Source organism: Myxine glutinosa, chromosome 10 (assembly GCF_964187855.1).
Source record: "Myxine glutinosa chromosome 10, kmMyxGlut1.1, whole genome shotgun sequence".
Lineage (NCBI taxonomy): Eukaryota > Metazoa > Chordata > Myxini > Myxiniformes > Myxinidae > Myxine > Myxine glutinosa.
Genome location: NC_136270.1, coordinates 19,926,657 through 19,941,273, shown reverse-complemented (window position 1 = coordinate 19,941,273; position 14,617 = coordinate 19,926,657). Strand labels below are relative to the sequence as shown.

The 14,617-nt window shown below is 47.9% G+C and overlaps 1 protein-coding gene across 2 annotated transcripts in view; it reads left to right on the top strand.

Moving 5' to 3' along the window:
- The window catches only part of LOC137434383 (uncharacterized), a 175,722-nt gene that overhangs the window by 62,070 nt on the left and 99,035 nt on the right, over nt 1-14,617 (top strand). For both annotated transcript variants that reach the window (XM_068127326.2, XM_068127325.2), the window contains exon 6: nt 12,038-12,197. In XM_068127326.2, coding sequence (XP_067983427.2) covers nt 12,038-12,197 — 160 coding nt within the window. The remainder of the gene's footprint in view (nt 1-12,037; nt 12,198-14,617) is intronic.

Below are 14,617 nucleotides of genomic sequence, written 5' to 3'. Positions count from 1 at the left end.
TCTTCATGAAGGGCAACCTCCAAATCCTCAAGAAGGCCCACGAGGTGGAGGAGGAAGACGAGGACTAGTCAACAGACTGCTAGTCTGTTGACTAGTAGACTCTCTTGTCAAAGAAAGGACGGGCAAATTGATTTTTCTTTAATGTAACTTGCATATATTAAAATTATATTTAAATTAACTGTAGAGTAGAGTAGAGTCGAGTGGAAAACTTTATTTCAATAAATTTTGAATAAATTTTATTTAAATAAAAATGTATATTTTTGATCTTAAAAGCTTTGTTTGTCTTTGTAGTAGTTAGAAATGGCTATTTAGGCTTAAAAAGCATTAAATTCCCTTTAGAAACGTCAAAAATCGCTTTAAAAACGTCGAAGCGCTTTTAAAAAATCGAATTGAAGCGGATAAGCGGATAACCGGTAAGCGGACTAAGATTTTCGGCCGCTGAAGCGGATAAGCGAATCGGACTACACGGGCTGGCGGAGCGGATAAGCGGTAAGCGGACTTAACATTTTCCGAATCGCGCCCACCTTTAATATTATATCACCTTTATCTATCAATATTGTTGAAATGAAGATCAAATAGCTGTATGTTGAAATATGTTGAAAAAGTCAAAACTTTACATGGGGTGTACTTACTTTTTCACATGACTGTACATTACAATCCACATTCAAGGCATAAAATTAATTTTGTGTCAAATTAGACATAAACATGCTAGCTTTAAATGAGACAAATTTGTCTCGCTGTGGCTAAGGCCACCCAGGCACGCTAGTCGAGCCAGTTTCCAATAGGCATTGTGGCGCTCCTCAGACCCCTGGGCTCAATTTGCCAATTTGAAACCTGTCTCAGGCTGCCCAGGCGCACTAATCGAGTCCATGGTCTGAGGTGCACTGCAAGGCCAAAGAGAAATACCACAAAAGTCATCTTGAAACACAATTTCCTGTGGCCACAAAAGCTCCACAAAAAGATTCATCAGTGAGTGCCGGGGAGTGTTTTGGGCCAAAATATTTTTTAATTTAAAAAATTCTATTTTTTTAGGGATTGAAAACAATGCTCTATAATGCCTAATACTTTGTAGCTATGTATGTGAAAGGTAATATTAAATTATCCCAGACCACATTCCATAGTGGGTGGGTGGTGGGAAATGGTTTAGGCATCCACAAAAATAGAAAAAAAACAACCAAAATTGATTTCTTCAAAATGCCAACATTATTAGAACATCACTTGACAATGCTGGGTACTCCTGCTAGTAATATATTGTTACAGACACGACTTTGATGTTAAAGTGGGCCGAGCGGAATGGCCGTCATGTCCGCACAAATTACCCGACTATACTCGACGTTGACGAAGTCGCGCGATGCTGGCTCAATAAGAAAAATAAGACACCCGGCTGGATTACAATAACACAATACGACACCAGGGGTTCAGTTCTCAAGACCTCCGGAGGAGGTTATATTAAGGCGGAAGGTTAGATTACAACTACAAGAGGGACAGCATAGAAAGACAAGCACTTAGACACAATCTTATATTATTCCCAACAGACGACAGATAAACGGGACAAAGCTGACTCACACGGGGATTGATGGAAAGGACAGGCGGGTAGCGATGGCTCCAGGTGCACCTGGGCTCAAAGGTCAGAATCGACTCGGTCCGGTCCAGAGATGCGGGGAGGTCGCAGCGCTCGGATGGCGTCTTGTCTGCTCAAGCTGGGGGCGCATCTGACTCAGCGCTCGCAGGTGGCTTTCCTTCTCCAAGCTGGGTGCGCATCTCTCTCACATCCGGCGCGGGGCCGCGTATATCCGGCGGGGAGTGACACGCCCTCGGCTCGTTAGCGCCGCCCCAGATGGAATCGGCACGTTGCTTCTCATTGGGTGCGTGCGGGGGGGTTTACCAGGCTCCGCCCTTGACGAGGAGCTGACAAGGAGCCCCTTCGTGGTAACCCCGTGGAGCGCGTGGTCAATGGCGCTAATCGAGCCGGTGTGAGGACGCATCCTCCCCCGCTCCGCCGCCATCTCCTCTGTTGTTGTAGACGGGGAAGAAGATGGGAGGAGGTATGGGAAAGGTCCTAAACTCACTACTGATGCCATACAATCACATTCTGGTGCAACGAAGAGTCATAATTAATGGAAACGAGGCCTTAACTGACATAGACTAAGAATAACTAGGAAGATGTCCGAAAGTTGTCTACGTGTGGTGCGGTGGACCTGGGCACGACATTTAATGGGGGAATAAGGGGAAGGTCGGCTCTACTGATTGTTATTTACATGCAATGGGACTAGGGAATGGGGGATTGGGGAAAGTTGGGGAGTATTGGAGAAAATAGGGGAATATTTACAAGCGGATATGGAGGCCAAATTCCATATTCGCAACATTGCACCCTTCTCTACCCTCGGGGCGTCCCGACCCGATAAATTTTTACCTACTTTAGTGTGGCACGCAATGTAGTTCCCTCTACTATTAACTCTACCCTGAGTGCGACAGTTTTACAGATATTCACAAATGAGTAAATATGTCCCCCTGCGACGTTGCACCCTTCTCCTCACAGAAACACACCCACAGGATAACCGAATCCGGAAAGAATTCGCAAACTAAACATACAGCCGGTAGGGAGCATTATTTACAAGACTACGCTGCTATTTACACTACGATCCAGGACCTGTTTTTGGAGGAACACATGCAGATGTTATGCATAGAGAGAGCGCGCTTGCCAGCATCGATACACCAACCCACGAGTGCTCTGTGGCCGACGGCCTTTAATAACGTGCAGAGCACCCTTCCCGAGCATCAACAGCACCACCCCACCACCAATCGGTGCAGTCACCATTGTTCATTGGAATAAAAATAAATGCGACAACCCCTAACCCTGCAGGTGTCTCTTGCTCTTCTTGTGGTGCACTTGGTGTCAACTAAAAGTGGTTCACCTGTATGGCATAGGTGCCACGTTGACCCATAGGTCCATCCCCGGGTGGTGCTTGGCCGCAAACGAACTGCGGTCCATTGTGGGTGGCCACAAACATTGCGGTCCATATGGTGTATCGATCCCGGCAGCAAACAGCGAAAGTGCAGGCCCACAACTGCGCAGCCAGCACCTCTCTTTCCTCTCTCTCTACCCCAAAGCCAGATCCTCGGAGGTGGGAGACAAAAGAAGCAGACAAGTGAGTAAGGTGGTAAGGGCGCAAAAGTGCACGCAATGTAAGGTGATGCACACTGGGGGCACATGGGAACCAGGTGAGACAGGTACGTTCCTATCGTACGCCCCCCCCCCCCACCAGGTAACCTACATGGCCCCTCCCTTACCCCTTACTGTATCCACAAAACACAACACTACCCATAAACATCTACTTTACAAATCAACAAACATCCCTACTGTCTTCCCCGTTCCTCCCATATACCAAATTCGTCTTCTCTCCCTCCTAACCAATCAAATTTGCCATTTTCAACTCTCATCAAAATTTGCCATCTCCAACTCAACATCAAAATTTGCCATCACCAATTCATCATCAGTCCCTCCTAGGGAGGGAGAGATGGAATCACCCCAATGTCTCATCCACGTCGTGATGCGTCTCACAAATCCAACAGCAATTCTCATTTCTGCAACACAAACAAAGAAAACACAGGTGTGGAGTCATCATCATCACCACAGGTAAGTGGCTGCGTATGGTGCGACAGGTTCATCAATCCTAACTATTTCCTAAATGACTTTAACAACTTTACACTACCCGGGGTCTTTCTCCGGCCAAACCATTGGCCCTCTTACACTATGGGTTCTAAAAACCAATTCCCATTGGCCAAACTGTGGTGCTCTTCAATTTGGGGTCTCACTCCCCCGATTCATCTCCCGGTGCCCTCGCACAATTTCTGGGCTGCGGCGTGTACCTCTCCCAGTGGGTCTACCCACCTGCACACCTCCACCACTGCAGTTGCCTCCGAGCTTACCTGCTCCCTGCCCTAACCTAACTACCTGGGGAAGGCCCTCTGGCGCTCTCCCCACTCGGTGCCCTCTCTGGCACTGGGCTGCCCGATCCACACCCGGGATCCTCAGGCACCCACTCACAACTACCGGCTCCCAGAGCCCACCTGCGGCCTCACCTGGCCGACATCCTCACAGTGGTGGAGTGCCCAACCAACTACACACACTAACAGGCTACACGCCCAGCCATTTCCACAACACTAATGCACCCATCCAAATACCATTCTGCAACCGCACCACAAATGCCAATATCCAACCACAATTTACCTATACCCTCTGCCTAACACTTACACTACCCGCCCCGGGTACTCGTGAAAGGGGTCCACTCTTCCCCCATCCACACCTTCGCACCATGCACACCACTCCGTACCACTTACTCCAACTCTCTCCACACACCTGTACTTGCACACCTGTGCTCTCACACCTGGTGCCACCTGCACCCTTCTCTCCCCAAGCGCATTCGCGCTGATCCACAACACTCATTACTCACACACTGCTCCACACACCCGTCCAGTTGCACACCTGTGCAATCACACCTGTTCAATTCTCACACACACAGCATCATCTCAGCTAACTACTCCCTTCTGAAACTTGCGCTTCCCAGTCGTCCCTTTAAACTATTGCGCTCCCACGTCATTATCATCCACACTAATCTACCTGCGTCCCCACTACAGGTATCAGTCACTAACTAAACTTAACGTTACCTAATGTCACCTTCTAGGGCCCTATCAATATAACCTAACCCACCCGGGCTAGTTTTCACTGCCATACACCCCATAAACTATTGCTCCTTTGCCCCCACATGTGAGGGATGGTGGATTTGCCATCCCACCACATCGGGGGTCTCTCACTACCAATTTTGCACATCAGATTTCAACAAATCAAAAATTTGGCAATCACTGCCCATCATCTGCCAATCACTACTGCCAATCCCTTGCCAATCATCAAATTTTGTTTTTCTCTAATTTTGGGTCCAAAACACTAACCTCATCACCCAGTCTACTCACTAATACCTCTCGGTGCGCCAATTCCTGTCCAAAGCCCGGCTTCGTAAAGCCAAACAATGAATGCTGGTTGTTTTGTACCAGCGGCTGGATACATCCCGCATTCGGTGCAGGGAAGGAGGTTTACCCGGGCCGAGATCCCACGCACCATCTCGGCACGGAGCCATCCCATGGCTCGATCTCGGCCTGCCGGAATGCCTCACCAAAAAGTGGTCGCCATGACGACCCTTTCTATCGGGCTGCCCGCTCCGCCTAGTGGAGCACGGACGCGGCCGTTCAAAGCGAGGCCCAGCACGCACCGAGGGCCCGATTCGGCTATAAGTCGTTCTAAACTCTACCCCGTCTAACGTCGATGCTTCACCTGCATGCTTACATCCCGCAGCCCGTTCCTTGCTCACACATCCAGCCGTGCCCATGCTCCTCGTACCTTTCCTTACACACCCAGGTACCCTCATTCCACTCACAGCCTTGGTCACACACCTGACCACCGAACACTGTGGCACACATTCGTTGCTCGCACACCTCACCAATACACCGCTTCGCGCCCCCTCCTCGGTCACCTCCTCTGTGACAATCACAGGTGTGCTCTCATTCGCACACCCAACCACGTGCCTCACAACCAACTCCAGCGTGCATTCCCACTCACGCTCTACCATTCCAGGTGTGCATCCTTCCATCCCAGGTGTACATCCTCGCTCACCTGTCACAACCAACTCACTCTCCTTGTCACTCTCACTACTTTCACCTCCATTCCTGACAGCGCACTCACCCTTACTCTTGACAGCGCACTCTTTCCTCATGCACCTGTCCGTCACACACCTTTCTCGCGCACACTCTTGCGCACACTCTCCCGTCACACCCTCTGTAACACTCACCACCCCGCGCTTCCACGTGCTCCCTCGCACACGCGCTACGACCGACTCACTCTCGCCAGCACACTCACTCCTTGGCACGCACTTTTTCCTCACACACCCCAGAGTCGGACTTTCTTGCACACCTCCATTTTCGCACACCAGACCTGTCGCACACTTCACCAACGGCCTCTCACGAACACCCGGGTCTATCTCGACCCCCAAGCCTCTTAAATCACCTGGCGCATCATACGCACGACCATATTGGTCACCACTTACACCGGGTCCTCTTCCTCTTCGCTTCTCCTCCATCACCTGCGAATCCCTCATCCGGTTAACGAGCACATCACGATCCAAACACAGACTTTGGACCAATTCTTTTATCTCCTCTTTTATCTCTTTGTTATCCCCTCTCCGTCGCTTCTTAATTTCGCTCACCCCTTCTTCCACTTCTTCTAATTTGTGCCTCACCTCTTTTATTCCCCGGTACGTCTCCTCAAGCTCGTCCTCCAAGGCTACCTTGACCGTTTCCATGTGCGTCCTCACCTGCCGGTCCTTCGTCTCCATTACCTCTATCACCTCGTCCAACCTCGTTGTCAGTCCCTCACGTACTATCTGACATTCCCTCTTTGTCGCTATTAAGTCGTTTTTTATGTCGTTTTGTGTCGCTTTTAAACCTCCTAATACTGCAGTGTTCCTTTGAACCTGCTCCGTTAGTCCTTTTTGTCCCTCCGTCAGCTGTTCCACCTCCTGCGTCAGGTCCTCTATGCCCCCTTGTAACTTTACAGTCCCCTTTCTCACCTCCTTCTCCATGTGCTCCTTACAGTGCCTCACCTCCTCGCGCACTCCTCCGACCTCCTCACTCACTCCTCTTCTGATCTGCTCTCCCATCACTTGCATCTCCTGCCCAGATGCCACCCTCATCTGCTCCATTTCCTCCCTGTGAGCATCCAGTTTGGTTTCTACCCCCATTCTGACCCCCTCTATCTGCTGCTCCATTTGTTTAACTTCCCTTTCCGCTTGGTCCCTCATGTCCCTCAATTTGCCTTCCATACTGTTTTCTAACCCCTCTAACCCATTTTTCACTCCCTCTATCTGATTCTCCTGGGCAGCCATTCTATTTTCTACCCCCTCTAACCCATGTTTCACCTCTTTTATCCCGTTGTCTAACCCCTCAAATTTCTTTTCTAATCCCTCACCGGTACCCCTCATTTGGCCCTCTAATCGCCCACTATCAACCCTCATTTGGCCCTCCAATCGCTCACCCTGAGCATCCATCCGGTTCCCCAATTGGTTACTCTGCAGTTTGAGGGACGCCTGCATTTGCGCCATAAATTGCTCCATGAGGACCTGCATCTGGGCCATCCCTCCCACTTGTGCAGCGGGTGCGGCCGCCGTAGCTATGTGCGAGGCGCCATTTCGCGCGTCTGCTACCCCCGCTGTTTCGCTCTCCTCATGTCCCTCATGTCCCTCAATTTGGTCCTGGACCGACCCTGCTTCACTCTCCCTAACCGGACCCCAGCCGTCTTGATCCGCCATAGCGCGACTTTCAAAATTCGGGTTTTGTAAAACAAAACGAATTTCGGCCGCTCCAAATTTTGACCAAATTTTTTTTTTTCCTCTATTCGTTTTTTTTTTCAAAATTTGGTCGGGCCTCGAATCTCACTCCCGACACCAATTGTTACTCTAATAGTACAATTGGTGTTCCAAAATTTGGGCTAAATAAATTTAGTCCCAGGTTCGAATCCAACTCCTGACAACCAATTGTTACAGACACGACTTTGATGTTAAAGTGGGCCGAGCGGAATGGCCGTCGTGTCCGCACAAATTACCCGACTATACTCGACGTTGACGAAGTCGCGCGATGCTGGCTCAATAAGAAAAAGAAGACACCCGGCTGGATTACAATAACACAATACGACACCAGGGGTTCAGTTCTCAAGACCTCCGGAGGAGGTTATATTAAGGCGGAAGGTTAGATTACAACTACAAGAGGGACAGCATAGAAAGACAAGCACTTAGACACAATCTTATATTATTCCCAACAGACGACAGATAAACGGGACAAAGCTGACTCACACGGGGATTGATGGAAAGGACAGGCGGGTAGCGATGGCTCCAGGTGCACCTGGGCTCAAAGGTCAGAATCGACTCGGTCCGGTCCAGAGATGCGGGGAGGTCGCAGCGCTCGGATGGCGTCTTGTCTGCTCAAGCTGGGGGCGCATCTGACTCAGCGCTCGCAGGTGGCTTTCCTTCTCCAAGCTGGGTGCGCATCTCTCTCACATCCGGCGCGGGGCCGCGTATATCCGGCGGGGAGTGACACGCCCTCGGCTCGTTAGCGCCGCCCCAGATGGAATCGGCACGTTGCTTCTCATTGGGTGCGTGCGGGGGGGTTTACCAGGCTCCGCCCTTGACGAGGAGCTGACAAGGAGCCCCTTCGTGGTAACCCCGTGGAGCGCGTGGTCAATGGCGCTAATCGAGCCGGTGTGAGGACGCATCCTCCCCCGCTCCGCCGCCATCTCCTCTGTTGTTGTAGACGGGGAAGAAGATGGGAGGAGGTATGGGAAAGGTCCTAAACTCACTACTGATGCCATACAATCACATTCTGGTGCAACGAAGAGTCATAATTAATGGAAACGAGGCCTTAACTGACATAGACTAAGAATAACTAGGAAGATGTCTGAAAGTTGTCTACGTGTGGTGCGGTGGACCTGGGCACGACATTTAATGGGGGAATAAGGGGAAGGTCGGCTCTACTGATTGTTATTTACATGCAATGGGACTAGGGAATGGGGGATTGGGGAAAGTTGGGGAGTATTGGAGAAAATAGGGGAATATTTACAAGCGGATATGGAGGCCAAATTCCATATTCGCAACAATATATATATATATATACAGTCATGTGAAAAAGTAAGTGCACCCCATGTAAAGTTTTGGCTTTTTCAACATATTTCAACATGCAGCTATTTGATCTTCATTTCAACAATATTGATAGATAAAAGTGATATAATATAACAAATATCATGAAACATTTGCATTTTGTAGTCCATTGTATAATTTAAATAAACATAAATGCAAATTTCGCATGTGGAAAAAGTAAGTACACCCTGGGCTCTAATAGGTGGTATTGCCCCCTTTGGCAGAAACAACCTCAAGTAGGCGCTTCTTATAACTGTCTACCAGTCTCTGACATCGACTGGGAGAAATTTTTACCCACTCCTCCATGCAGAATTCTTTCAGCTGTGCGATGTTTGAGGGGTTTCCTGCATGCACAGCTTGTTTCAAATCCCCCCACAACATCTCGATGGGATTTAGATCCGGCTTTGACTTGGCCATTCCAGACCCCTCCATTTCTTTCTTTTCAGCCATTCCTTGGTGGATTTACAGGTATATTTAGGGTCATTGTCATGTTGCAAGGTCCACCTTCAGTTGAGATTCAACTTTCCGACAGATGGCCTCACATTATCCTCAAGCACCCTCTGGTACAATGAAGAATTCATAGTGGATTCTATGATGGTGAGCTGCCCAGGCCCTGATGCAGCAAAGCTGCCCCAAACCATAATATTTCCACCACCATGCTTTACAGTTGGTATCAGGTTCTTGTGGTCAAATGCTGTATTTGGTTTTCACCAAACATGGCTTCTGGTACTGTGGCCAAATAGCTCTACCTTTGACTCATCTGTCCAGAGCACATTGCTCCAGAAGTGCGGGTCTTTGCCAAGGTGTTCATTGGCAAACTTTTGTCTTGCCCTGATGTTCTTTCTGGACAGCAAAGGCTTCCTCCTGGCACACCTCCCATGTCGATCAAATTTGTGCAGCCTCTTTCTAATGGTAGACTCATGCACTTTGACATCAACAGTGGCAAGAGTTACCTGTAGGTCCCATGATGACATTCTGGGGTTCTGAGAGACTTCTTTCAGCATCTTGCGGTCTGCTCTCGGGCTGAACTTGCTGGGGCGGCCTGGACTGAACAAGTTGGCAATTGTTTGGAATCTTCTCCACTTGTAGGTGATCTTCCGGACAGTCGAATGATTGATTTCAAATTGTTTGGAGATCTTTATAAATCCCTTCCCAGACTCGTAGGCATCTATAACCTTCTTTCTGAAGGCCTCAGAGAGCTCTTTTGATCTAGACATGGTGACGCCGCACACTTCAACAACAAAGGGCAAACCAAACAAAATGTTGGAGGTTTAAATAAGACAGGTTCCTCCAAGATCCTCTCTAGCAATGTTCTAATCATTTGCACCTGAGCTGGTGCACCTGATTCTAATTTTAGGTATTTGAAGTAGTGATAAATGTCGGGGTGTACTTACTTTTTCCACATGCGAAATTTGCATTTATGTTTATTTAAATTATACAATGGACTACAAAATGTAAATGTTTCATGATATTTGTTGTATTATATCACCTTTATCTATCAATATTGTTGAAATGAAGATCAAATAGGTGTATGTTGAAATATGTTGAAAAAGTCAAAACTTTACAAGGGGTGTACTTACTTTTTCACGTGACTGTATATATATATATATATATATATATATATATATATATATATATATATATATATATATATATATATATATAAAATATATATATATATATATATATATATATATTGTTGCGGATCTCCCGAAGCCCGTCCACGTTAAACAGGGGGGATTAAACCCCTTTTTCCCCTTTGGTCTTCGTGTCCACGAGGCCGAATCGCCACTTCCGCAGCAAGCGTGAGAAAGGGTATCGGGTCGACGCCGCACTTACCTTTGGTACCCACGCTGCCACGAAAACGGGGATCGGACCTCGCACAAGCCACGCTAATCGATTACGCCCGAGCGGTGTGCGTATCACGTGACTTGTGCCGTTACCTTTTAGTGAACCCGATTGAGCGGTTCTATTCGTACGGTGCTCGGCCAATAAGTAGAAAGGACGGAACGATCAAATAAAAGGAATAACACAATTTATTTACAATGATCCACAGAGACACCGAGCAGGCACTTAAATAACGTTAACTTAAATCCAGACAATGGGCCCACTCACGCACACGGGGAGAAGAAGAAAATAAGTTTGCACGCCAAATGCGCCTGGCGTCGTCCACTCCGGACAGCTCGCTCGGCGTGGCCCTCTGGCGGTCACGGCACGTATGCAGGAGAAGGCAGGCAGGAGGAGATCGCGCGTCTGTGGCCCGGAACGGGTCGTCTTCTCGAATGCGCGATTAATACAGCGCAGCAGAGCGCAGGGCACAGGGCACGGGGAAAGTTTGTGTACAATCACGATAACCGGCAATTCAATGCACTCGTTCTGCGGCGTGTTCTCTCTCTCTGACTCGCACTCCAGCTCAACTCCTTGCGTTCTTGTGCGTTCTGCCTCCATTATCTCGCATTCTCTCCTCCACGAACTCTGCTTGACGAACTCTCCTTCGTGGGCTCGGGGCAGGGGCTTATATGGCACCTCCCCGATCTTACCCAAATGTTCCAAGCCCCGCCTCTTGCCGCCGCTGCGAGCCACTCCCCTCGAGCTCTGATTGGTGGCTCGCTGCCTACCAGCCACTCCCTCCTGCAGCTCCTCCCTTCGGCCTTTCCAGAATTGTTCAGGCCGAGCACGTGGCATTCCAGCGCCAAAAGACCGCCCTACTCACGGGCCTGCTCAACGCAAAACTAACACAGGAAAGGAGACTACCTTACATTTACTAAGAAATAACTATACTACAGCGAGGCTACATGTTGTGGTGCTGGAAAGCACCCCTTCCTCCCTCCTCTCGAATCACCCCTCCCCCCTCCCCTCCTCCCAATTCATCCCTTCCTCCCTCCTCTCGATTCCCCCCTCCTCCCAATTCACCCATTCCTTCCTCCTCTCGATTTCTCTCTCCTCCCTCAGTCCTCTGGATTTCCCCCTTTTTCCTCACTCTTTCCGATTCCTCACACATTCCTCCTCCTGACCCTCCCCTCCTCCTCCTCCTCCTCCCCTATGGGGGGGGGGGGGGGGGGTCATCCTTTATTCTCAAAACCGCAACTATATATATATATATATATATATATATATATATATATATATATATAAACCTGAATAAGAAACTGTTTTTGTTATGATTGTCACATTCTCCACCACCGATTAAAGCTACTTGTACACAAGGAAGCTTGTACGGTAAGTCATCTTTTTCGAGGGAAATCAATTTGGTATGGCTAAACTATTTAATTAATTATCAGCTTTCTTGTCTTACCCAGGGAACGGTCCCTACTGACGTGCAGCCACTGCAACCTCCTCTCCTGGAAACTCTTGATGAACATTCTCATCACAGCCATGGCAACATCAACCATCTGAGGCTCAAGGGTGACAAAGGAGATCCAGGAGACCATGGAAGATCCGGGCCCAAAGGGGAAAAAGGTGATTCTGAGTTCAGTGATTTTGCTTTTGCTGGCACAACAATAGTATCATGACCAGCTCACTTCACCACACTTGATACTGGTCATACCAAGGCAATCCATAACCCTTAACCCTATCTGGGCCGGACTATTTTGGGGGTTAATTTGACTGGTTAGGTCCATTTTGGTGGGGTTAATTTTGGCTGGGGGTCGTTTTGGCCCCACCTCAGATCTCGGTAATGGAAGGTCTGATCATCGTAAACATTGGCACGTATATAGAAGGTCATTAGACGAATATGCCGGCATTGTCATTTTTGTAGACGAACATGCCTGTATTGTAAAAAGACAAAAATGGACAAAACTTCAGATTTATAAATGAGCTAGCGCAAATAACACTGATTTGGGTATATTTTACAACACACACACACACACACACACACACACACACACACACACACACACACACACACACACACACACACACACACACACACACACACACACACACACACACGGATAAATTACGGCTTTAGATGGGCACAAGACAATAAAAAGTTATGTAACACCAAAACGGTACGTGTGATTTTCGCAAATTTGGTATCAAAATTTGCTGCGAGACTTTAGAGAAAAAGTCATAAAAGGAAATTTTTGATCAGCGGCTATTTGGAAGTTATCGCGAAAATTGAGGAGAAAGTTCTCAACCAAGGCAACTTGTGCAGCAACAACACCTTCTTCTGCGCTTCATCACAACCAAATTCTGCCAAATTTCCACCTCCTCTTCCTCCCCTCCTTTGAATATGTATGCTCATCAAATCTGTAAGCTCACTGCAGAAACGTTAGTCAACCGCATTGCTCCCCAGTGCGGCATTTCAATATCGGGAGATTCCATGTTGTGCAGCTGAGCAGGCCTTAAGCCAGAGCACGTTATGACGCCTCGCGTTAATTAAACCACACCAAAGCAAAACAGAAAGCCATCTGGCTTTGACACAAACTGCTCATTCATTGTTAGTAAGGGCATTTTATGAGATATTTCACAAATCTGTTAACTAAATTGTTACCAAAAAATTTCTTCACCAATATGTTTGTAAAGGTGTGTAATAACATGTGTTAAAATGTTGAAGTTCAACTCCCGTGGGAAACCCAGAAAAAAAGCTGTTGAATTCGGGTACCGAAAAATTATTTTCGAGAATTTCTATTTTTTTTAATCGGCCCTTAAGTAACTTATGAGGGGTCAAATAAGGGTTTTTCATGATTCTGAGTTGATTGTTAACATTTATATTTTCACTTTTACATTTACACACAAAGTAGCTTTTATTTCACATACATATATAATACTCAAGAGTTATTTCTCATTCACAATGTCAGAAGTTTCAACAGTCATTGTCTATGTCTTCTTCAGACTCAACAACATCATGACTGCAGTTTCTGCATGTAATGCCATTACAGACTCCACAGGCCGAGATGCACGTGACCCCATTCTTCTTGCAGCTGCATCGCCGGTTGCTGCAATCTCCATGACAATTACAGCTCGTGAACTGCAATAGCTCCTCAGGAGCCGTGGGGTCCAGTGTTGGAACTGGCTCATACCCATGCACACCTATTGTCCATCCATAGTCACTGGGGTTCAGAGACATGCTCTGTAGAAGGATCCAGTCCCGGGTCTGCAGGTAGGCACGGAGTGAATGTTGTGCAGCTGCACCCTCTGTTGGAGCCATCTCTGGTTTGATCACCCACCCCGCTGCCCAGAGTGTGTCACCTGGAGTGAGGAGTGGCTGATCATGAGCCAGGGAGGAGGAAAGCTCAGCGAGGGGGAGAAACATGATCGCGTTCGTTCCTATCTGTTTCCTGTTCGTAAATGGAATAATCTTTACTTCAGTTCCTCTCAGGATCTTAGCTTTGTCGAGTGCCTTCAACTTCACCCGGGGGAAAGCTGCTGTTGTCTGTGGATCTGGCAAAGGTGGTGCCGGAGAGGTGACTTCGATCCAACCCATTGAGTGAAAGGGAGTGTTTCCGTGAATAGAGACAATGTTTAAATCTATATTGTCTCCAACAAACTGAGTGACTGCATTGTTTGTTTCCCCAACCTCCATAAAGACCACCTGATCATTACTTGACAATTCACTTTCACTGGCTGGCACTTTGGCTGTCATCACTGATTGATCCTCAAGCGCAGCATCAACCGCTACCTCATCATTGATGTGTTCATCGGTTTCCTCCACAATGGTGTCAAGAGTGCCAGAAGTATCTGGAACATCATCTCCACTCCTACTATTAAGGAAGCAGTATTTGTAGTTTTGTGTCTCCGTATAAGACTCAGTGTATCCCAGCCGGTGGAACTTGTTGAGCATCCATTTTGACCCAAATCTATGATCAAGTTGTATGGCAAGCCCCATTTGGTGTGGCAATACTCCAGACCGAGGTCGACAGGCCTTAATAAAATTC